Source organism: Seriola lalandi, unplaced genomic scaffold (assembly GCF_002814215.2).
Source record: "Seriola lalandi dorsalis isolate HSWRI2012SDOR001 ecotype SW California unplaced genomic scaffold, Sedor1 jcf7180002054331, whole genome shotgun sequence".
In the NCBI taxonomy this organism is placed as follows: domain Eukaryota; kingdom Metazoa; phylum Chordata; class Actinopteri; order Carangiformes; family Carangidae; genus Seriola; species Seriola lalandi.
Window position 1 is genome coordinate 414,317 of NW_019524884.1, and position 25,910 is coordinate 440,226.

The window sequence follows — 25,910 nt, forward strand, 5'->3', positions numbered from 1 at the left end:
CTGTTTATTTCAACTGTGTAGGTATGATTAATGAACTTGCCACTGGCAAGGTAGACAGGCTCACTCAGTTCTTAAGGTGAAGCACAACCCTCTTCGGATTTCTTTGTCTAATCAATTTTTTTTATTTCCACCGCTCTTAAAGTGAGCGCACTGTTGCAGCCTTTGAGGATTTTGTTTTGTGCTTCTTCACATTCGAGCGTAACTCTTTAAAGTCGGCCCGGCTTTGATTTATTTTTTGTGAAGAAAGAAAAGTAAATCTACAACCTAAAGCCCCTTGTGTAAAACACACTCGCTGGTAGACAGGTGGATTCAATCCTCAACTAGGTGTATTCATCTCTCTCTCTCTCTCTCTCTGTCTCTCTCTCTTCCTCTCTCTAATCTGATAGTATTTCTGATCCTGGGCCAGACAGAAACAACTGTTACCTGCTGCCACTTAGAATAACAAGCAGTTTCAGCGGGCCTTGCGGGGCCAAACTGCGAGTCCTGGAGCATGAAATACACTTGGCATGCGCGAGGATTGTGATTCCGACTGGAGAACATATTGGTCTCATACTGTATGGCTACAGTGCAGGATGCCAAGGAGGCGCCTCGGAGGATTTCATACCTGGGCAAGCACCAAATAAAAACAGCTGCAGAACTCTGACTTCACTTTAACTTCAGCTCAAAACTCATGTTGCTGCAGCAGCTGCAGAGGAAGCCGTTATGGCAAATAAGAGATCCATGACGATGTTCACTGTTTAATTTTCAAAATAAAGGAAAACAAGTGTATATTCCATGTTATTATATTAGTCTTTCAGCAAATATTATATATATTTCTTTCCAGCGCTGCAGTTGAGACTTTATGCAAATGTTCCTCCATTATCTTTGATTAATTCAGATTTTGTAGTCCTATATGAACCTATGAGCCAGCACATGTTCAGTATGAGGAAAAATTGCAGGAGCCATGTTGCGGTTTCTGACAGCTTGGATATTTTATATTCCCTTAGATGATGTTATTTCTCAAAGACAGCTTAAAACATATCTAGTTCTTCATAAAATCCAGAGCCAATTTAAACTACTAAGTGTATTAGCTAAGAACCTGTACATTTAGGGAAACATGGTGTGGTTTTATGAGCACCCACTAGCCTGAATTTTGGAGGAGAGTAACATTGGTAGGAGTCCTACTCAATTTTATGTTCATGGACGTTGGGCTTTTCCTAGTAATTCTGAAAACGACGGGAGTATTTGTAAACTATATTTGCACAGCAGTAAATTGCATGTTCTTTTGCAGATTGTCGAAATTCTGTTAAAGTTTGTGCTAAACTTTCGATGGGAGCTTCAACAGTGGTGGTGTTCAGAGACCAGAAAGGAAAATGAAGCGGAAAAGAATGGGGAAAAGTTAAACAAATAGAAACTTAGTGCAACACTCAGAATCCAAGCGCCAGGCCCGTTAGATTCACCATCCATCAAATGGTTCATTCTGTGAAGATAACACATAAATGAGTTCAGCTGGAACTACTCGTGGCATCTGGCATCTTCATCACTTAGTTTTCAGGTTTATTAAGTCAGACGTTGTTATTATATCTTTCTTATTACACTCAGGAAGACAGACTCCCCCTGGAACCATCAGACACGAGCTCATACTGAGTAGATGTAGGGGGATAGGAGATAAGGACAGATGACACGAGGCTGCTGTTTGCATCTGTTTAACTATGCATGTGTTTGCAGGCCTGTTTGTACAGTGGCTCGTGTAGCTCTGTATAAATTTTGTGTGTGTTTGCAACAGAGCGACTAATTTAAAGGCAGAGAATATGCATGAAACGGCACAGGCAGTTTAAAGATACATTATCAAAAAGACTGTCGGGCCTCTGAACATGCAGTTAGAAGTATTCACCCCCTGGCAGAGCAGAGGAAAAAAAACAGTGGAAAGTCTATGGACTTGTGGAGGGAAAAAATACACAGAGTTTATATCTATTCACATTAGTCCCATTTCTTTAGGGGTAATTATATCCAAAAAAACAAGAGCAGCAGAGGAGACAGCAGCATGAGAAAGTGGAGGCACCCTGCCAGATGATCCGCACGCCCTCTTAGAGACTCCTGGTTAATCTCTTCCTGGCCGGGTGAACCGTGTGGGGAGGCTGAGGCTACTGGGTGGCTGTTTCGGTTGGAGCACATGTCGTAGAGGTTTCCAGAGAACTGCATCTTTTTGGACTCTTGGCGGAGAGACTCCCACACAGCTGCCGCTTCCTCTGGACAGCCAGCCATCGCCACATTAGCACAGTCATGGAACTCGTCCCACGACCTGCAGAGATGAAGAGGTTGAGGAGGGGAAGGATGGACATGGAGAGACATGACACCAAAATGTGATGGTCATTTCACTGCTTCCGAACACCCTATAATAATCAATAATCATTATTCAAATTAAATTAAAACTTTCAGACCAGAAAACAAATGAGTAAAAATGTTAAACTAAGTTATATCAGGAGTTTTGTGTTGGAAAATTTTAAACCCTTAAAAGTTATTTGGTAGAAAAGTATAAGAGAGTTTGGAATAACCAGTGGCAAAAAGTATGTTCTGTATTTATGACAAATGAATGTGGTGGATGAAGGGGCCCATCCAGGCACAAATCACTGTGCTGTGGAGGAAAACATGATTGTTCATATCAAATGGGGCCAAAAATAAACGTAATATATCAGTATTGCCACACGAATGGCCCCGGAAGTGACAGCTGGTTAACATGTAGTCTTAATGGGGCCGAGCTTCAGTTTTCAAACTTGTTCCATTGTCTGGTGACAGAAACAGAAAAACGTGTGAATGAGAAGAGCTTTATTGGAAATTCAGTTGTTTTAAAACACTGTGTCTGAATACTGAATTTAAACTGAATTTATGAATATGCTAATTCGCGCATTACGTCATCTGGTGACATTTAGTGACCTTTCCTGCAGGTTTTAGCTACTTTCCATTGAAAGTAGTTGTTTACAGTGGTTCTGCAGAAGTTCTCAGCTACATCCTCACGATGACCACACACAGTGCGGCCATATACTCCGATCTGACCTGGTCTCGCTCTTTTATTTATATATTCACGGTTTAGTCACAGTCATCGAAGTCAATCCAAATGTGTCTTACTGCAATCCAGCCACATCTAAAATTCATACCTCAAGTATGAAGCACCCGAGCCACTACTGAAGATCTAAACAGACAGCTCTAAAAGTAACTGATAAGGATGCACCGAGAGCAAAGCATTAGTCCTTTCACTGAGTAAATCAAATTCAGTCTATCTGTTTGCTCCCGTGGCTTCTTTTGGTCGTTGCCAAGAGACCATCTGCTGATCTTCACCACTCCGAGAGCAAAGGTCTCCCTGCAGATTAATCTGAAACTTGGAAAAACCTTCAGTCATCCACAGAGTGGAAAAGCTGTCATGAACTGGGTTTTTGTTGTTATAGAAAATTGAAGCAAAATGGATATTTGAAACACTGTCTAGACCTGAAGAGTCACAATAAGGAAGAAAATAGAGTGAGGAAGAGGAGGAGACAGTGAGGAAGAGGAAACAGAGAGAATTATCCTACCCAGACCTCTCTCGGATATAAAGAACTTTTTAGTTTTGCAGTGAAACCCGGCATTAAACTTTATTCCAATAACCTTCAAGCTCCACATCCAGAGCTGAATCTGACTGTAATTGGCTGCTAATTCTTCCTCTCATCATGAATGTGTTGGCTAAGTTGTCTCTGAGGAAATACTGGCTGAGTGTTAAATAGAAGAACAGAGGGGGAGGGCTGGTGGAGAAAAGCAGAAGCAGATGGCTCTGTTCAAAATCTGCCTGACACAAAACACTCAAATACCAACAACCCTTAAATACTTAAAGGAAAAGAAAAAAGTCCATATAATTAATACCATGACGAAGAGCATGTTGCTCCCCCACCGTCACAACAGAAGAGCTATGTGCTTACGTCATCCACACTCACACATGAACCTTTAACATTTTGGGAAACACCGTCTATATAACTTCTACATCAACTCAGTCTTCATCCATGTAGAACAGAAGTTGAACTAGGATGTGTTTAGCAAACACTGGAGGCAGCAGGGAACTGATGGTCTAGCTCAAAAGTGATATAAAAAAAAAACAGCTTCCATCAACCTCAAAGCAGCTTCATTCTCACATTGCAGCTTGTATTTCACACAAGGACGCAGAAAACAACACATGGTGGCTGCGATGTAGCAAGGTTGGCCCAGTTTCCTTGACGGTAAAGTCAACAAAAGCCAGGCGACTCTGGGATGTATTGGTGGCTAGCCTGTAAGCTAACAACACAAATGTACAGAAGACAGACAGACGGTTTTCCTATACATGACTCAGCAGTTTGTTGTTGATTTACATACAGTATTTGGCAGCATGCAAATATGCTGATATTGGACATATCAGTAACACAATACAGGTAAGGTTCGGGAAAGATCTTGATCTGGTTTAATACAGAAAAAGTTCACAGTGACTTGAGACACAAACTGTTTATTTATATTTACCAAGACCATGATGTTTCCCAAACCTTAACCAAAGTGCTTCTGTTGCATGAACCTAACCACAGCCTGGACTGTGGGTGTGAACACAGCAAGTCAGTCAGTAAGTCAGTAAACATCCCACCAGCTGGGTCTGGCAATGTCAATCTGAGTTTTCATTAAAAGTGTAGGATACTTTTTTTGTGCTAAATAATTATTGAAAAAAGGTGTTTGTTGTGTTTCTACTACAGTAGAACCTTGTATTTGAATTAATGAATGAATTCCTCATCCTGAGTTGCCACGTTTAATTCTGCAACAGTTCAGCTGTAACAGAATTTGTAGTCATGCACTAAGAGGATTTAGTTAAATGGATGTTTACTGCATGAATATTCATAAAAGCTGTAATGTAATATATTGTGGAGTGAATCATTATAATGGTTTTTTCATGTAAAAATTTTGCACCGATTAATACTGCCCATTCGAATTTAGCTAAGTTACTGTTTTTTTCCGAGTAAACGGAGGTCAGACTTTCAGTGACATTATCTTTTAGACTTTCAAAAAGAACCGATGCCTTTGGCTGCCTCTGTCACATGACCCTTACCTTGCAGATCGTAGTGGGCCTGTGTCCATTGGTTGGCTAAACTAATCAAATCTTAAATCTACGTCTGTAAACGAAGAGAAATGATATTTTTCTTCATAATTATCATCAGACTTGATGGTCTCTAATGTCAGGACTGTCACTTTAACTATCGATGTTCCTGTTACTGTAATATACCAAAATCAAGTAAGTCATCGAATCAGCTTTTGATGTGTAACACCAAAGGAAAGGGACACAAGAGAGACAAAGATCTAATGTTGGTGAGTCTGGCGGCCTCTGAAGGGAGCACGTTCTCATTTTTTATTCATCACTGAAGTTGGTGAGGGATAGATCACCAGAATTTATTTCAAACAAATAAGATAAACATGATGGGATGGGACGCTCTCCTCCTATGATGTACTTGAGCCCTGAAGGCTTATACCGTGTAGTGTAGCTATAACTCTCACCTAAACTGAACTCCTGAAGTCGTACAGCTCTAAACACAGATAAATCCCTTAAACATTTCTTCACTTTGGAGGACTTTTCTTCTTCTATCTGTGCTGTGTGTCAGTTTGAGGACGTTTGCTTCTGATCATAAGAACAGAAATGCAACATAAACACTCACAGGCGCACAATATTTTCTATCTCCCTCGGGCAGATTCTTGCACACATCATGAATTTTGTGAGTGTGTCGACACAGTGCTCTCTCTCTCACACACACACATACACGGCTACAGGCCTGGCCTCCCTTGATGACTCTGCATGTATGTGTGTGTGTGTGTGTGTGTGTGTGTTTGGCCTGTGTCCAGGACTTAAACACTCCAGAGGTCCACCTCTGACAGAGCGGATGCTGAAGGCTGCTTACCTGCTGCTGTGGGAGGAGCAGCTGATGGAGGGGAGTAGCCCTGTGGGGTGTCGGCATCTGGCTGTCGTCTGCACACCCGTGTGTATTGGAGGAAACAGTGTGTGTGTAAGAGTGTGTCTAAGAGATGGCATGAGGATGACAAAATCAGAAAGAGAAAGCGATGGTGTCATGTGCAGTGGTGCAGAGTTCTTCATCTGTATCGTGTGTGTGGGTGTGTGTGTGTGTTTTTGGGTGTAGCTGTGCGGGTCTCTGCTAAAGTCACAGGTGGTGCAGAGACAGCAGAAATACAGGACACTGACAGACAACCAGCTGCTTTCACAATAAGAAAAACCTCCCAAGTGTGTGTCTGTTCTACTGCAAACACGCTGCTGAAAACCTCCAAACCCCAGTCCTGAGCTTATTTTCTGACTTGAAATGAATCACCTGGGTGTCGACTAAGTTTCATGGCTCTGTGCTACAGGATTCATTACTGACATCTGGGGCAATATTTAGCACATTTAGCTAAAGGAGGAAATACAGTACAAGTGAGGAGAACAAAAGGAGAGTAAAACAGCAGAGCAGCACAAAGAACAAAAGTGCGTTCAACTCCACCGACTCAGTCTGTGCTGTTTATTGTGAATGGGAGTAAGTCTGGGAAGAATGGATTCAAGTAGAGTTTCTAAACTTTGTTGTCAGGACCCCAGACTGAGTGAACTGATATGCAAATGCAAGTTGACAGTCTTAAGATAGATAGATACGTTTTTAATAAAAACTCAACACAGCTGTAATTCCTGAAGCAGCTACAAATCTGCTCCGCCTGACAACAGCTTATCTGGGACCTAATGACAGCAAATATATAAAACTTCATAATAAGGTTGGGAAATGGCAGGATACACTGAAAAAAAGAACAGTTACATTTAGAGTAAAGCTAAGAGGATATTACCGTCAACCCATTAGTGTATCTTTACCACTCAGCGTTTCACAAACGTCTTCAGGTATCTACAACCGAGTCTTGTTTCCCTCCAATCAACTTTTCTTGGATAAGTTTTGCATCTTTTGTAATATTTACGTTTTAAAAAGGAGAAGTTTAAAGAAGCGTCAAACAAATGATCAGATAGTTTAGTTACGTTAGCTTAGTTTTTTTTATGCCTCCACGCCGGTGACAGCCAGGACGGGAGGTATTATGTTTTCAGGTTGTCCCACTTTCCTGATCTACCTCAGTAACGCCTTGAGGGAATTTCTTCAACTTTGGCACAAACAGTTATTTACCATATTATATTATATTATATTATATTTATTACTCCAGGATGAACTGATTAGATTTTGGTGGTCAAAGGTCACCCTGACCTCACAAAACTAAATTAATATGCTAATTATGACACAATTTTACTCAAATGTCTAACAGGATAAAAATAATGGAGCGATGACATTTTACATCCAAATGGTAAAAGGTCAATTCCACTGTGACATCATCATGTTTATTCAATGCTGTAACTCAGGAAGATTGTGACCATATTTCCTGCGACTTGGCTGGTTGACGGAGGTGTACAACTATTTTACTTCTTAAAGTATATATTTTTTTGGGCTTTTATGCCTTTAATGGACAGCACAGTGGAGAGTGACAGGAAACAGGGAGGAAGAGAGAGGGGGAATGACATGCAGCGAAAGGCCGTCCGATGCGGGATTCGAACCGGGGCCGACTGCAGCGAGGACTGTAGCCTCTACACATGGGGCGCCTGCTTAAACCACTACGCTACAAGACGCCCCAACTATTTTACTTCTTGTAACTTGTAGATTCACAATGCCACACATTTCACCATGAAGTTATTATACTGCCAAACTTAGAAGATTCAACAAATGTTCCCAACTCTTTTTTTGTTAGAGCTGAAAATAACACGACATAGTTGTAAAAGCAGTTTGGTCTAAAACCTCAGTTCTGTTGGTCTTTTTATATATCCTACACAATCCTCAGAAAGTGTCGTGACTATTCTGTCCAAGGTTGATGTGACTAAAAGGTAAAAAAATAAAAACAGAAAAACTGTCGCAGCCTTTCAGCTCCGGCGTGTTGCAGGAATTGAAAAGCAGCAGAGAAATGAAAAGAATTCTATTCTTGCAGAAGACTTTGACAAAGCTTTTATATTAAACCAACACACTTGAGCTGCAGTGGCCTTCATCAGGGTTACTGGGTTGACGCGCTTCAAGAAGGTTTCCTTCACCTTGTTGCAGAGAAAAGCTTCTTTGCTTTCCACTCACACAAGAGTTGATCTATATTTTGCAACTGCAGTATCTCTGCAGTACAGGTTTGAACAGTCATGACTATTTTTATACATGTTATACAGGTTATTTTGTGTGGGATATGTGGGCAGTAGAGGCCTGTACAGATCTATGATCACACTTTGTTATATGTGACAGTTTCCTTTTCTTTTTTAAAAAAAAGTAAGACGTCAAAATCTTCCTCCTTGCCACTGTAAATCATTTCTAAATCTGCATGATACCCAGTGAGAGATGCTGAACTTGGGAATATTAACGGCATCTTTGTTTGGCAGCGGTTTAAATCCTAACTGCTGCATCCTGAATGAGCTGTAGCTGAAAGTGACTTTAAACTGAGGTGGGAATGGGAACAGAGAGCGCTGCAATGAGATGCAATGAAAACATGAATGGCCTTATCTAAATCTGTAGAGGATAAAAGTATAAAGGCAAATAGAAAGGCTGCTGCGAAAGAAGCCTGAGTGAAAGAAAACTCAACCTTGTGAGAGAGTTTTCCGATAGCACCCATTTTAGCGATCGGTAGACTCCTGCTTTTGTTTGTATGATTGTAACCAAGGAGACAAATGCCTCATTCTTTCCTTGCTCCTGTTTCTACTTTACAAATACTTTAGCTAAATGGGCTGAATGATGACTGTTCTCAGTGTTTCCTGTCATTTCACTGAGACCTCTTCTCAGACTTTTTAAGATTGAACTTCCTTGAATGATTACTATCTTTATTTTAATAGATCTTTGACTGAGCCTGTCCACACTCCACCTGAACGAGCTCGCTGCCTCCTCTGCAAAGTGGATATATGATCAGTGGGGTGTGGCTTTTGATTCTACAGTATGTCCTACTTATTAATCATTAAGTTTAAAAGCTAGTGGAAATGTTTTCACACTGTTTTAGATCTGTAATAGTGGCTCAGGTGCTTCATACATCAGGTATGAATTTCCAATGTTGCTGGATTGCATTAAGAGGCAAAGACACACCCACACAAACATTTGACTTCAATAACTATGTCTAAATCTGAACTGAACACATAAAGACAAAACCAGGTCAAAACATAGTATATGGCTGGACTGTGGAACCGCTGTAGCCTACGTTCAACAGACAGTGGCTAAAGCCTGCAGGAAAAGTGGCTAAATGTCACTAGATGACGTAATACACAAATTAGCATATTCATGATGTCATCACGTCATGTTTGCATTCTGCCAAGTGTCAGCTGGTTTCAGCTCTTTATCTGTTTGCTTCTCTCCTCCTCTCTGTGCCCATATATACAGTATTTTAATGCAGCCAAATTCCCAATAAAGCTGTTCTCCATTCACATGTTCTTCTGTTTCTGTCGTCAGGCAACGGAGCAACGATGAAATAGTGACTGAAATGCGGCAAATTAAGACGACATGTTAACATGCAGTCACTTCCAAGCTGCTGCTCTGCCTCCACGCCACTCACTGACCACAGTAGATGCAGAGAGAGGTGTGCATCAAGTCTATCACTCACTCACTCACTCACTCACTCACTCAGTCACGGACATTTGCAGATGTAGTGATGGGCTGTGAGTGAGTGCAAAAGACAAGATTTATCCTTTAACAACATCCTACATGGCTCTGGAGAGAGTAACATCAGTCTAACATCAGGTCAGTCTGTCCACCATTTTTCAATTATCACAATTTTCTGATGGATTACTGTGAAAACTTGCAGAGACATTCCTGAGTGCCACGGTATGAATCCTAATGACTTTAATGAGCAGCTACCTTTCCCTCTAGTGCCACAGTGACATTTGTGATTCACAGTGAAATATCTTGGCAACTATCACGTGGACCGGATAGGAAATTTGCTACAGATATCTCCATCGACAATCAATCATTGTAATGATGATTCCTCTCGGGCTTCCAGCAGGTCAAAGTTTTTAATTCTTCAGTGACATATCTAATCAAGTACTTGATGAACTGGCACCAATTTCTGTGCAGATATTCGTAGTATCCTGTTGACTTTAATGATCCACCACTTTTAGTCTAGCACCACCTCCACCGCACCACCAGCACGTCTGACACAGACATTCATGCCTTCTTCAGAATTAAGTGTTATGATTTTCACTTCTGACTTTTCCTCTAGTGCCAACGTGACATTGAAGTTTTTGTTTTTGTTTGATATTTTATTGACTTTTCATCTCCCACCATCACATTTAAAAAATACTGTTGGTATTTTAATTTGGTTAATGACCAAATTGCCTGCAGAAATAATGACATTCCCAACATGCTAGACTAAAATGGCAAATACTTATACCTGCTGAGTATGGTGTGAACATTTAGCCTAAAGTCCCACTTTAACTTTGGCTGAACAAATCATACTGTGACGCATGTTTTGGCAGATATATTGTGATTGCAATATGTGTCACAATTTAAGTTGGAATGGTCATTTTTGTATTTTATTTTCACCAAGAAAAAATATAAAATTATGATAATGTGATTTTTGTTGGGACTTATGCCAAACAAGTTTGTTCATTTATGTCTGGAGAATATAATTTGTACATTTCACCTTTGTCAAAAAAAAATTGCAGCTCCTGCGATTTGAATATTACACTAGGCCATTTTGTGATTTTACTTTATAATACTTTAACTGTTCAGCCCTAACTGGCTGTACAACCTTAGTCTTATAAACTGCACAATGAACCATTAACTGTCTTGTTTTAAATATACAGCCATCTAGCCTGTTACACATGTTGATGCACCGTTAATACATGGTTTTGTGCCTAGCTGCATTCCTCCACACACAGTGCATGTCGGGGAGTCTTACTGATTGATAAAGAGACATAAGCAACAGAGGAAACGCTCAAACCAAAGAGCCGAGTTCACAACCTGGCTACCCGTTACCCATGGGCATTATAATGGCTTACTGCAAATAATAGCTTATAAACTTATTAGTGATAACCTATAAACCCTATTTAAATTTGATTTAATGTTAAGTGGTGACTATTTTTCATTTTAACCTTCTCTATTCATTTTAAACCTGCAATAAAAGGTTAGTGTTTAATTCTATTGTACCTAATTCCTGTGTATCTTTAGTCCCAAACATTTCCATTTCACCTCACCTACTCTGGATCCACAGTGAATGATTGCAACTGCATAATGCCTATTGTGAATGGGAGGAATAAAAGCAGCGCTGTACTCCTGGGAGAGCTCTGACAATGGAGCAGCCTTGGCCTAGATGCAAATCATAGCCTCCTGTTCAGACTGTGGCGTGCATGCGTGTGCGTGCGTCCGTGCATGCACGTGTGTGTGTGTAAATTTTGTGTGTGCACGTGCTTGCGGATCTTCAGAGGGGAGCGCCATGCTACCTCCTCATTAGGTGGCTCTGATAGAAGTGCTAAAACCCTGTTCCTGAGTGGAGAGAGGGAGCAAAGAAAAACAGAGTGGAGGGATGGAGGGAGGTGAAAGAAGATGGGGGGGGGGCAAAAAGGAGGAAGGAAGAGAGAGGGAGTAGAGGTGATGGAGAGAGAGAGAGAAGGAAGAATAAGAGAGAAGTGAGGCGAGGACACAGAGAATGAGAGTGTGGATTGGAGGGAAGTGTGTATGTGGACATGTGGATTGTGTGTGTCAGTGTGTGTGTGTGTGTGTGTGTGTGTGTGTGTGTGTGTGTGTGTGTGTGTGTGTGAGAAAGAGAGAGAGAGAGAGAGCTTATATGTCCCTGCATTAGGCAACATTCACACTGAGGTGGCTGGGTTGCAGGATTAGTAGTTTAATTGGTACCTCAAGGAATAGCAGAGACTTAACAACAGTAGAGTGGTACCACGGGTGGGCTGCAGGGCCATGGTGACACACACACACACACACGCACAAACAAGCTTTTAGATAACTTGCTTGTGAGGAACCATTCCCTTACCCCTTCTTTAATCAAAAGTCACCATTAAACCAAACCCTGTTTCTAAATTTTTGAAAATGTCAATATCAATGAGAGGACTGATCCTGCAAGGAGAGGCAAATCCTCACAGGAGGGATAAGTCCATTAAGTTTCCCTCAAGGACTATAATGTCACACTTTGTAGATCTCAATGAAAATGTGTCTTGAATAAGAGGAAAATACCCCCTATATTCCTCTGGGTCAGACAACACCTCCCTGTGAACTATCGAATGTCTGTAAGCTGTTTTTCATGGAGCATGTATTTTTGTTGCTACCTGATTAAGTGCTCTTTAGTTCTCAAAAGCCTCATTCATAATGCAGAGAGAAAAGAGTGCCGGTCACTACTCCACAATATGCTGCATTAAATGACTACTTAACCTGTCAGTACCTTTATCTGAGCGTCACATCTGCGTTGACCTCTTTGCTTGACCTGCGTACGGTCCGCTGAGAAAATTCTGGGTTCAATATGATTTCAGCGCTTTGCAAATTTCACTTGACAGAAACATTGCTCTCAAATCAGCGATCCTATTCTAAGACCCTTCACACATTAATGGGTCCTTTCCCTGGTCGAGAGGATACGGAAGATGGATGACAGAGGTGTGTATAAATAGAGTGGTGAGCGGAGATGACAGAGGGAGAGAGAGCAATGATGGATGGATACAGGATATAGAGAAATGAAGTGGTGAGAGAAAGTAGTGTGGGGGGGGCTGGGGTTGGGTGGGGTGTTATGCATCTTTAATCAGTCATCAAGCCTCTGGCTGAAACAATGAGGAGATAAAAAGAGAGCTACAGAGTGAAAATGTGAAGGAGGAGAGAAGAGCCAGTGCTGTTTGTGTTCATAGTTAAAGTACACCTGAAATTAAAATCCATTGTTGCTAAGAAATCAGTAAAAATATCCCTGGTGTTTCATTTAACTTGTTTTTTTTTTTTGTTTAACTTGAGGAGGTTAAGTTTTATTTATTTTTGCTCCCTGTATCAGTGTTCTGGGGTAATGAATATTTGATTTACTGGTAATTTGACTAGTACAACATCTGTGTGGGTGGGCACTAAAAATAGTTCATAATATCACTTAGAGGAAAAGTTCTACATTTCGCTTTGTTTGAGAGCTAAATGAGAAGACTGACACCTCGCTAATGTCTGCACAATGACGACAGCAGCTGGTTAACTTATCTTATTACAAAGACTGGTCAGGACCAATAACTTCCTGGAGTGTGAATAACAGACGCTTGGCAACTGGTCCGGACAAAGAAATAATAAGCTGTGTCCCAGTTCAGGAGCCCCAACGACCGCGAAGGCCGAACCCAAAATGAGACGGCCTGGACTCAGAGAGTTTCCACTTTGCATGCTCGGCTGTGCCCTCTCTGTTGTGTCAGAAAGCGCAGCTCATGTTACCTAGCAACCTTGACAATACACACCTTTTTTTTTTTTTTTTTTTTTTAAAACAAAAACATGAGGTTTTAGGGTTCATGGTTTTTCTTTGTTCCACCGAGCTGAAACCTAAAACTTACATTTAAAAGTGTAATCCTCCGGCTCGCTGTCTCTGTTTGTTGTCATTTCATTCTCTTTATCAGCACGCTCTGAATCTTGGGATAGGTTGGGCCCAAAAAAGGATCCACCTCTTGAAGAACTTCATTGCCGACAAAACCACGGATGCATTTCTTGGCCGCATTTGAAGGAACCTACGAAATGGGAGAACCTACAAGCACCACTGTGACGCAATCGCTCTTCAAATGCAGCCTCCGAAGGATGCGGCCGCTGGATTGGGACACAGCTTATGTCTGACACATAACCCGGTGATTTGTCATGTTTACATACTTTTTGTAGCCCGTGTTTTAAACAAAAGAGATCAAATGTGAGTTTTGGAGGTGGTGGTAGTCAGATTTTGTTGCTTTCAAAACAGAGCCAGATTAACTGTTCACCCCTGTTTTTCCGAGCTTGGTGCTAAGCTACATCAGCTGCCTGTTGGTGGCAGTTTTGTGTTTACAGTACAGACATGAGAATGGTATCTTCTCTAACTGTTGGAAAGAAACAAAAGGTTGAACTCCCTATATGACCTCATGACTCCTTACATTACATCATGTCATGATTTGAATCACAGGATACTGTGTGAAGTGATGAAGTTACAGGATTCCTCTTGTTAGTGTGAGTTATGATATTTATTATAATTGGACCCTTGAAGAGCGACAGATTCGAATCCCTCCTCTTTATAATAATATAAGACAAACACTCAGTGTTTGTAAACTGCCAAGGACTCAGCAGGTGTTGAACAAAAAGTAACATCTAGTCAGAATCAATAATTCTAGAAAAGCAAAATTAACTAGCCTCCATTCAGAAAGTCAGAGGTACTGAACCAGCCATGTCAGCTTGTTGATAAAAGTCTTAAATCAACTCTAATAGGTTTCACGCAGCCATGCCGTTCTCCGGTTAGTAGCACCACAGAAGTTGACAGCATGTCTCTAAGAAACACTGGCTCTCAAATGTCAGTCAATCACTGTCAGAGGACGCATCGACCCAGAGGCCTGAAGCGTAAAAACAGTTCCCACAAATATATCCAAAACTGTTTTATCCATTTCTGAAAAGTACAAAACATCAATTATCAAGCATTTTTTTTTTTTATTTCCTCACATAAAACATGAAGAATTTAAATTTCAGTCTGATTTTGAGACAGAAGTTACAGTAAAATCCCTGAAATCATTTCTGTCTTTGTATAAAACTAATTTTACACTGAAGAAAATAAACATGTTCTTAAAGTACAACTCACACCTGGCGGACTTATGGCAATCTAGCAGTCGTGCTGCGTAGATCACTGCAATCATTTGGATTGTTTAATGAGAGAATCAGTATTCCGCTCATATAATCCCAGTCAGTAAAATCATTCTTCATTTTATCAGGGAGTATATTCACCACCCTTTGATGTGTACTTGTCAATGACACAAAGGGAATTCTCCATAGCAAATGAGAATTGAGTTTGCAGTAGAGAAATATTAGCAGTCTTGATGTCAGTTTTCCAGTATCATGCTGTTGATGACAAAGAACTCAGAACAGAATAAATCCAAGTGCAGTTCTCTCTGCAGAGTCTGCAGTCCACTGTGCAGAACACATTTAGCATTTTTCCTGTACTTCCTGTATGGCCTCCTGGTTAACATTAGATATTAGATACTAACATGCTAACAGGCAAAACTAACAACATGGCAAACATTATAACTGAACATCAGCATGTTAGCATTGTAATTGTGAGCATGTTAGCATTCTGACGTTAGCATTTAGCTGTGCAGCTGTGCCTAAGTAAAGCCTAGCAGAACCGTTAGCATGGTTGTAGCCTATTATGACCCTATCTCAACTGCACAGAGGCTCAGGGGCGCAGACACTACGTAGGCGTCTCCAAGCGCACTTGCTATTTTGGTTCTTGTGGCTGCAGCTGCGCAAAGTGAAAAAGGGCTCACTAGGGTGGAATATAAATCGGAGAGTGTGGTGATGAATAAATGAACTCTTAGCCAATCACATCACTGGTCTCATTTATCATCTCTCATCTGAATGAACATCCCACCTTTTTACGCCACCCATAGCTAAACTAAAACTGCAGCTGAGGGGACGTACATGTCACTCACTGATTAGAGAAAATTACTCCCCATTCCTGCAGAGCATGGACAGCTTCAACATGATGTCAGACTAAATGACAAAGTGAATTCAGTCTGATTTTTGTGGTCCGATCATCACCCTCTCCATTATTTGAAAGTACACCAAGATGCTATCGAGTTGCATTGTGGGGAGTGTAGGACCCAGGATTTTTAGCCTGAACCATACCAGGGTCAGGCCTTGACTGAAGTCCCCCAAACTTTGTGGATTTACAATCCTAATATCCTGGAGTATCTCCTTAAAGAAAGCCCGCTCAATCCTCAAGTCAAAGGTATTGTACAGACAGCTAATTGTCTCAGCAGTGTTCTCATTCATGTAGGTTATAACACTGAAGAGTGTAATTTAAAGCATGTATTAAATGTAACACACTCTAAGACCAGGTCGAGTGTTGTATACAGGTTATATATATGTGTATACCCCACTAGTTCAGCACCAATTGATTCCCTTTTACAACAGCAATAAAAACTTTAAGTGCAAAAGTCACAAACATTATACTGTAAATAACTACTGATACGGATTTGTTTATAAATTTGTCATCTATTATTGTTTGAAAAAAAACATTATTTTTCCAACTGCATGTGAACAGGTCATGAGTAAGTCCAGTGAGGGAATACAGAGCCAAGAGTTCGATTTGTGGTATCGTACAGATGCACAGCCTGTACGCGCCCTATTGATATCAGATAGCAGAGCGGCTTTGTGAAAATGTAAAATGCTTTTCTAAACTTTTCTTTCCAGAAGACATGCATGTGTATTCCTGTCCGTGAGTGTGGTGTGTATGACTTGGCGCTGTGTGTGTGTGTGTGTGTGTGTGTGTGTGTGTGTTTACACTGACCTGCAGATGGAGTGTATCTCGTGCATGTCCTCGTCCTTGCGGGCGCTGTCTGTAAGACTGTCGCCCAGAGCCATTAGACACTGAGCAAAACCCTTATAGATGGAGTGACACCTTCTGGCTGAAGCTGTAGCCACAGGGCACGGGCTCAGCACTGCAAAACACAGACACACACACACACACACACACACACACACACACACAGAAGAGATGAATTGAAAGTTGAACTTGCTATGTCATATGAACTGGGAAATCTATTTGAGCAGATATATCAGTTGACTATAAATGTATTACAGTTTCTCTTTGTTAACGCCTGCAGCTGTTGGACTGGAGTGAGATCAGACAAGTGTGCATATGAAAAGAGCGTCTGTGCAGCTGCAATGACACCGCTGTCTATGCAGCTGCTTGCTTCAATGATAGACTGAGAGGCTGAGTATTATCCATCATACACACAGAGCTACAGACAGCAGAGGGTCCATCTTCAGTCCTCCCCCCTCTCACTCATTCAGGGTTTAAAGTCAGCAGCTGATTGATTGCTCACATCAAAGATGAGACACATCAAGGCTCATTGACCAGGAAATGGAAATACAACAGGGGAGACCAGCCCAGTCCCACATGCATCCATGCTCAGTGATCATATTGTGTTCACAGCAACAACACAAACAATATTCATGTGTGAATGCAGCTAAGACCCAGTCACCCAAACGAGCTACAAGTGGGAAGTTTACTGAAACCGTCAAAGACTCAACAACCCACATGAAATGCGGATTTTTAGTCCTAACAGTCAGAAAGGACACATACTGAGCAAATGATTAGATGCAGAAGACAACACCCTGGGCGACAGGTAGACTATGACGAGATTAACATTGCTAGGAAACCGCAACGGTCCCATGGGAACAGCCTGGTTCTGAATCACCTTATACATCTCAGATTTGTTCAACGTGTCAACGGGCCTGGTCCCCATTGATGGCTGAATACCCATCTACATTCATGAGGAATAGCAACAGAAAAATGGCGACAATCTTGAATGAGATTTATGCACCTGTACAGGTTGTTAGAAACTCTGCTGTACTTCTTTGGGCAACGTGAGAAATGTTAAATGTTACAAACAACCACTTCTGCAGCGTCCAGGTCGGCACGCTGCACATTGTTCCCGCTGGCTTGCCAGTTTTTTAGAAGCCATTATTTTACTGACTATGTGAGATTGATGGTTCAGATTCTGTAAAGATTTAACATGTTTGAAGTGATAGGGAAAACAACAGGCAGCCACTTGATCAGAGGGCAAATATGTGGCTCAATAAGTGGGTCTCAAGACACACCAGCGACTCTTCTGGGTATTACCTAATTTTTCTAGGCACTTCAGGGCAGCAACATGTTTCCATGCACCGTAGAAACACGGGTAATTTTCTGGTAGAAAAGTTCAATTATTGCAAAAAGGTTTTTGTACGCTTGGCTGAGGTAGAAAAGTTGATGTATCAATAAAAATTGACAAAATGACAGAGCATGTGACTTGTTTGTCGCTCACATACATGGAGACAGAGAGGAGCTGCAGTCGGGCATATGTGGGTTTATCGTTTCAAGTGATGCCTTTCACATTAATTAATAAATAAATCAATCGGTAATACAAAATTATTGGTCAGTGAAGCCTTAACACTTATATTTGAATGCAGTACCGAAACACTCTTACTGCAGAAGCTCAAATAATCAGGATCCAACCCAGGAGCAACAACAACAAATCTTTCAGGTGTCAAGCAGCTATAGCATCTTGTCAGTTGTCAGCGTGGATTGTCGGGACAATGCTGATGGAAAATATGCGTGACAAGGTGTTTACTTTCAGTTCTAGGTACGGCAAAGGTTAGAGGAAGATGTGACATGCATGACAATCTGTGCTTTGGCAGAAGAAATCAAATCCAAATTCATAAAGAGGAGATGCATTTTAAAGGCAGGTGTCAGGATGTAATGGAGGTAATGTGGTAACCCACAATTTTATTTTCTGGTTCTATAATGTGTCAGGCTTGAATTAAAGGGAGAAGTGTGAATCATATTTCAAAAATATTAATCAAAATCAAGGTCATTCGGAGAATTGCTTCTTGTTTATATCTTCATAGAAATGAAGCTCCTCACAAAATTTAAAAATCAGGCACTAAAACACACACACACGCACACACACATGCACATTCCTGTGAATCCAGTCTCACAAGTCATTTACTTTGCACAGAGCTATTTACAGCATCTCACCAAAGCTCAAAGCTGTTTACTGAGTCAGACTTGAGGATCAGAAAATTCTCTCAGAGAGACGAAGTGTGTTTGGTTGTTGCGTTTTAAAATAATAATTAACACTCATTCAGTTGTGTTCATGTTGCATGTTACAGAGGTTTGAATTAAGAGTGAACTAAGCTAACTAGCAACTAAGCTTTCATGTACACACAGCAGAGAACCACATCTCTTTTGGGACATGGGTACCACTGTTTGATTAGGCTGATCCTTTCTCATCTTTTAAGTACTGGCAAATTAATATAAATCAGAAGCCTGAGAAGACTTTGGGGAGTGTAAACTGTCATGAAAACAGAAGCTCAAATTATATATCACAGGCTTTCAACTTTACCGTCTCTCTTCTTCACCCTTTCTCAACACTTCTGGTTCGGTTCCAGACCTTTCAGTCACCGTCAACATCTCCAATGTTCTCGATGATTCAGTGAGGTCTGATGTTGTGTGCTTATTCACAGCTGTTTCCCCGTCTTTGAAGAGGCGACCAATCACAATTTTACAGGTGGGTTTATCAAAGAGGATGTTACCTTCAGGAGCTAGAGCCTCAAAACTAGTGACAGGAAAACCACGTCTTCCACCTGTGGTTAGGTTTGGGCAACAAAACCTTTTTTTGGCCTCTTTTTGAGCAGCAGTAGAGATACAGACAGGAAATGTGGGGACGGGGAGAGAGAGAGAGAGAGAGAGAGAGAGAGAGAGAGAGAGAGAGAGAGAGAGAGGGTCATAACATGCAACAGAGGTTCATCAGGTGGCGGTTGAACCGTGGATGTTATGGTTATGTGGTATGTTGTCACGGTTCAGGAAATACTGGGCCCAAGTACACGACTCTGATGCAGCGTTAAAATTCAAACAGCTCGCGCTTTAGACTCTGAGATACAGAGGAAGGCAGGCAACGGGGTGGAATGGCAAGGGATGAAGACAGCGAGCAGGTGGAGATCAAAAACACCAGGTGAACAGGACAAAGAGGGGCAGGTGAAGGCAAAGGCCAACAACTGACAGGCGGGGGGGGGGGGGGGACAGGCAGAATGCAAACAGGGAAAAGGCTGGAAGGCTACAGCTCTGACGGCACAATGGACAATCTGGCAAAGAGCAGTTGGAAGTGGGCAACAAAGATATATATGTATTCTGGGTCTAATGAGGGAATGGGGAACAGGTGTGCAGGTGGGTGTGGGGAATCAGGTGACAGCGAAAAGTGGGAAGAAGTGAGGTTACTGCAGGAGGGTGCGGCGGGATCTGAAACAACATGGAAACTGACGGAATTAATATTTATGATAATATTTATGGTTGGCACTTCTCCTGCAATAGCCATTCAATGTATCCACTAATTCATTCTCTGTATAGTAGTTCTATAATATATGGTTAGATTAAAGTGGCGGAGGGATCCTTGATGGGAAAAAGACCCACAATAAAAAGTACAAGTTCCAACAAACGACTGCACATCTCCAGCTCCTCATCAACCTTCACTGTGTCCTGCTGTTGAGTGCTGTACTTGTGCTGTGTACATCATGACTGCAACTATTTTTAACTGTCTGTTTATCAAAACTAGAAAGGTCACTCGGAGAGCACAGACTTCAACCATGACATTCAATCAAATCAAAAAAACATACACCAGACTTAAGAGAGAAGAAAAATAAATTTAAAAAATCAATTAATCCGGATCTGCCCTAAAATTTCAACTTTCAAGTTTGGTACAAATCAGGTCAGTTTTTCTGTGTAGCTGTGCTGACAAATAAACAGCGACGGGTCACTGCTTGGTGGAGGTAATGATGGTGGAGGTAACAAGTTTGTACGGCCGCACTGTAAACACTTACACCAGATAGTCCTGGTGTTTAATAACGCTGAAGTTGCTACAAGTGGACATTGTATTGTAAGAGCAGATTTTTTTTTTTTTTTAGGAAAACAAATGAAATACGTTGCTAGTGAACATTTTACAGCATGTTCAGTATCAACACATCGCAACCTGCCAGACTGACAATGTTTCCTCATTATTTTCATTAAAGAAAAAACAGAATCCAGGCAGCATTACATGTCCTTCAAATTACTTTTCTTGTAAATTAGTATCATATAACTGCTGTGTCTAGGAGACATGGTGGACAGGTCCTCATGGCAAATTGCTACCACAGATTTCCTGTTGATTGAAGATGATGTTGGCAGGACAGATCGCACTTGTTACCGATTGATTAGAGGAAAATAACAAAGCTCCGAAACAGAAATCGGCTAAACATGAGCAGGATGTGAGACTGATTAATGCAGTGTAACAAAATGCCAATCGAGTCCGTTTATGAAGCCACAACATTTCTTCATCACTCATCCTTTCTGTTAGTTTTATATACGTGTGTGTGTTTCTGTGATTATCTGTGATCCCGATCTCTGATAACGTGGGAGGCGAGAGAAGCCGCTTCGGATGGAGGAGAGACAGGTGATCAATAAAATGAACCTTTGGACTGTCTGACGCGTCTAAAAACCTAAACCAGTTGTCACTTGACTGGCTTAAATACAAATACAATAAAAGGAATCATCCCCTTACCTCTCTCTCTCTCTCCACCTCTCGCTCTCCTCTTGTGGGACGAGTGATGGAGAAGGTGGAGACAAAGGAGGCACTGTGGAAACTTTTGGCAGCTTCTGTCTTTTACCATCTGTTGCTTATTCTGGTCTTTCTTCTCCTTGAATTCATCTCTTTACGCATTCATCTCGAAGCTCTCATGACAGGCAATGCACACCAATGACTACCTGCCTGTTGAATGACAATGTTTGAATAGTTATCCCTGCATATACATGAGAGCGGGGTAATAAAGAGCGGGACTTGCTCTCTCTAAAAGAGATTTGATTAGAACTGTGATCTTGAATTTAAAAACAAATCCATTACAGATAATTATAACAGCTTGATTTGACTGCCGCCTTTTTCATTGCCATTCATCACAACTCTGTTTACTCAAATCATTCAGTGTTTGCACTGCTATGAGCATCTGTTGTTTATCATGTGAATTGGTCAGGTTATCAGTTAAAAGATGGAAGATGGAGTCCTCCCTCAGTCAAAAAAGTTGTTTTGACTTTGCTTCCCGGCGTGGATGTTTTGCCGTCACTGTGTAGGATAATAAGATTATTGCAGGGATGATATATTTTTATAGTCCAACCCGGATATTAGCATCATGCTGGTTCCCTCATAAAAAGCTAATGGGATTTTTGCATGAGCTTTTGGATTACTGCAAAAAGAAATCTCTGCAACAAAAGTTTGTGATACTACACATTTTGTTCAGCACAACAATCTTCACAAATACACCCAACCTTTTTGATTTTTTTAAGCTTAAATTGCCAGAAGTAAAGAGCTAATGTTAGACTATAAAACTACTCCACGGTTGCAAGACTTTAACGTCACCACTGCTAAACTTCCAAGTAAGAAATCACGTATTTACTGATGCATTTTATGTTGTAGAATAAAACTCAAAAATGTCTTGAGCTTGTGTTTCCACAGACCTTATTTCAGTCATCTAACCAAAAACCCACAGACTTCGGGACGAGGGAACCGGAAGTGCTAATGTGTATGTGCCGTATGAGCAGAGCTTGACACTAGACGGCTTTTTCACATTCATCTGCTAAAGGGGGAAAGTTTCCCTGTGCTCACCTTAAATCTCAGTTTGAGACGTGTTCATGCATCAGCTGGATTTTGCAACTTCACAACTAGGTTTAGATGCCAGTCATGGTTCGATGTGCATGTTGAACTTACAAGTGAGATGTGCATATACAGAAAATTGACTTTTCATTGACACCTTGTAGGATTAACTTTAGAAATGAACAATATTTGCATTTTCATAAATTACTTCTCAATATTAATTTTGCATTGAGGGAGAAGGAGTAGATATCATTTTAAGAATGTTTAACTCAGTAATTGAACATTTCGGGGGAAAATACCATAGGAGATATAAATTATTGTTCCAAGCAGAAGATTTCTATGTTTTAAAACATGTCTGTAGGGGATCTTAAAGGATGAAGCACAAATACAATATGAAGTTTAATTTAAAAAAACAAAGCTTAGTTATTTCCCATAATGGCCAGGGCTCTGTTTTTAGCAAATCGGAGTAAATAGTTTATTTGTTGGGGATTTTAATTCATAATTGTTGCAAGACTATTTACAGCAGAGGAATTAAAAATTAAAACTGCTGATGTTCATTGTAATGAAGGAACATGTCACCCATTGCAACAGATTATTCTTACCACAGTGGAGCTCTATGGCACAAAGGAACACGCTACACTAACATTAATTGTTAGTATAGTATAATTTTGCTTTTGCTCTTTTCATGGAATTTGTTGTCAGAGAGAAAACTACAGAATATTTCACACATTGACTAATGCAAACATTTATATGGATGAAGTTTCCTCCTTATGCATCCAGCCAATCTGGACATTGTTTCTCAGTTGTGTTCGTGCTCAGGTGATGAATATAAGTCCAATATTCACTCTCCTTTTAGCTTGTTTTGGTCCGCACCAACTCGGCTTAATGCTCACCTATGTTTACCAGCTAGTTGCAAACCTAGCTAGTGTCTGCATTTTGGTGTTGGGATCCTAAGGTACAGTGGATTTTTGGAGCTTCATTTATTTCACTGAAAGAAGCTCTGTGGTGCTGCTGGATTCAAGGTTGATGAGAGCAGGTCAGTTGATGCTTGCTCTTTGTAAGTTTTGCTATTGCTACATAGTCAACGTTAGCATAAATAGCCGTTTATTTACCAGTCTTGACAGGAGCTTAGGCTATTGTTGCTTTTACAAAACAAGAGGTTATAATACATCCTCTGCGCAGCACTACCTCTTCAGGGTAGCCTGGAGGCCACAGTGTCTGTGTACCTGTCTGAAGGTGATGAGACAGTCCACCTGGGCCAGGGCTAGCTAGTTAGCATGCTAACTTCAGTTGAGGAAAAGAAGTGATAGAAATAGAAGCAAAACAAGAGGGTTGCTTTCCACCACTGGACACAGCTCTTGAAGAGTAAGGGAATGAAGTTCGATGCTGAACTCACAACATTTTCTCTTCACTGGTAAGTAAACAGCTGCTAATGCTAATGTTGGCTATGTAGCAACAGCAAAACTGACAAATAGCTCCTTTAAGAGTGGCCTAGTCCCTGAAGACCCTCATGACTGGTAACGTAGAAAGCTGAGACAATTTTAGCAAAGAGTTTGCTCATCCCAGAGGAGCCTCATTGTGACTTGTAGACAGCCAGCTGTCCTGCAGAGCAAGATCATTTTGGAGCTGGTAGTAACCGATATTTCACTGAGCTAAGATGGCCCTCTTCAAGGGTGTAACAGGCACAGATGCATCATGTCATGATTAGTGTACAAGACGGCGGGGATGAAGCTACTGAAGAGTGTGTGACTGTCCCAGAAGTGGATTGTCGTGACTAGTAAAAGTCAGAGTAGAGCCACGGCTGGAGCCTGGCAGGTGAACAGGAGATGCTAATTGGGTCAGACACTGCATCACCACAACTCTTCCCCCTCTCCCCTGACACCTGCTGTTTAATATTTGATAAACCAGACCTTCTCCCACCCCACTATTCTCTTTGTGTTGTTTTTTTTTTTTCTAGGAAACCTATTGATTTCAGGCAGGGTTGTTCACAGAGCCTGAAGATTATTGGCTTCACTCATCTCCATCAAGTTTTAATGAAGACCTGAGGAGGAAAAACAGCAGGAGAAGGAGAAAAGAAGACAAGTGAGAGAGAAAAAGTAGTGGAGGTGCAGATGACCAGGAAGGAGGGGAGAAAGTAATGCAAAACTTGAGAGAAATTAAGGTTGATTGGGCAGTTTATCATTAAAAAAAGCCAGCAAACACTTTTTCATTATATGCGATTGGTCAATGACTTACTGAGGAACAACGTTAATCCTTTTTAACGTTGTGTCACTTCAGCCGACAGATGTTTGCCAAAAAACAGCCTCACAGAAAACAACAAATTGTCCTTGTGACATTTCTGTTTGTGTACGAATTAAACAAATGAGATACCAGCCAGGCTAGCTGTTTCCCTCAGCTTCCAGCCTTTATGCTAAGCTAGGCTAACTATACTCTGGCTACAGCTCATGAAATTGATATCAATCGTCTCGTCCAACTCAAGAGAAAGAAGGAAATAATACTGAATAAGAACAGTCTCCCAGAAATGCTGAAATATTCTTTTGAACTTGTGCTGTCTAACGGGCAGAAAAAGGTTTGTAAGTTAAAGATTGCAAACTGCTGTTTACCATTAAATGGTGTTAAACAGTGGGACTGTTGTGCCAAGAGCTCTGAATGATTGTACCAATATGTATACTTATGAAATATGTCTTATTCAGCCCATTATAATAATTAAATGAAAATCAACACGATGTAGGGGAGTCCCCTGATGCACTGATTTAAATTTTCTACACTTCCTTGGAAAAGGTCCTCTTCAGAAAAGTGCTGTATGATTATCTCCACCAGCCACTATTCAAACTGAAATGAGTTCTGGGAGTGCAGTTGGGAAATCAAGGCAGGGAGGCACATCTGTTCAATTGGCAAGAATTTGTTGTTCCTGGTTTGGCTTGTAAACTAATTATCTGTTTGCAATGCTTGATTGAACCTTTTCCCCCTCATGCTGAGATGACCTGGGGATCTGATAGGGCGGCGTGACCTAACTCTAAAGGCTCAGTGTTTTAACACAGTGGCCTCACAGAGAGACTGATCCCCTGAGGTTGATCGAATGACCTTTACTGTGTGGACTTTATATGCTCTCTTATTTTCTGTCGTATAATGACATACATGTCAGAACCCTATTTTAATCAAACAGTCCCAGAAACTAATCTCAGAGAATACAAGTCCCTTTCGTGAATTCCTGTTTAAATTGCATCTTAAAACTGAGGATTTGTAATGTAAGACCGATTATGGATTAAGACTAAAACCATAATGCCACACTAGCAAGTCTAACCCTATACTTGAGCTAAATGCTAATGTAAGCATGCTAACGTGCTCACAATGACAAAAATAACATACTGATGTTTAGCAGGTATAATGTTTACAGCAATAACCACCTTACAAAAAAACTAAATAAAACAAAATACTTGAAAGATTAAAACTTTGACCTGATGATAGTGGTGGGAGAAAGCCAGAGAATCACCAAATAATTAGGATACGTTATCTGGGAACCATGAATATCTAT

General features: G+C 40.9%; 1 protein-coding gene across 1 annotated transcript in view; it reads right to left on the reverse strand.

Annotated features, from left to right (window-relative positions):
• Positions 1–724: 724 nt before the first annotated feature.
• nrn1la (neuritin 1-like a) overlaps positions 725–25,910 on the reverse strand; it is a 59,914-nt gene continuing 34,728 nt past the window's right edge. Inside the window, exons 2-3 of the mRNA XM_023407213.2 lie at positions 16,504–16,654; positions 725–2,281 (exon numbers count right to left, since the gene is read on the reverse strand). Coding sequence (XP_023262981.1) covers positions 1,984–2,281; positions 16,504–16,654 — 449 coding nt within the window. The 3' untranslated portion in view covers positions 725–1,983. The remainder of the gene's footprint in view (positions 2,282–16,503; positions 16,655–25,910) is intronic.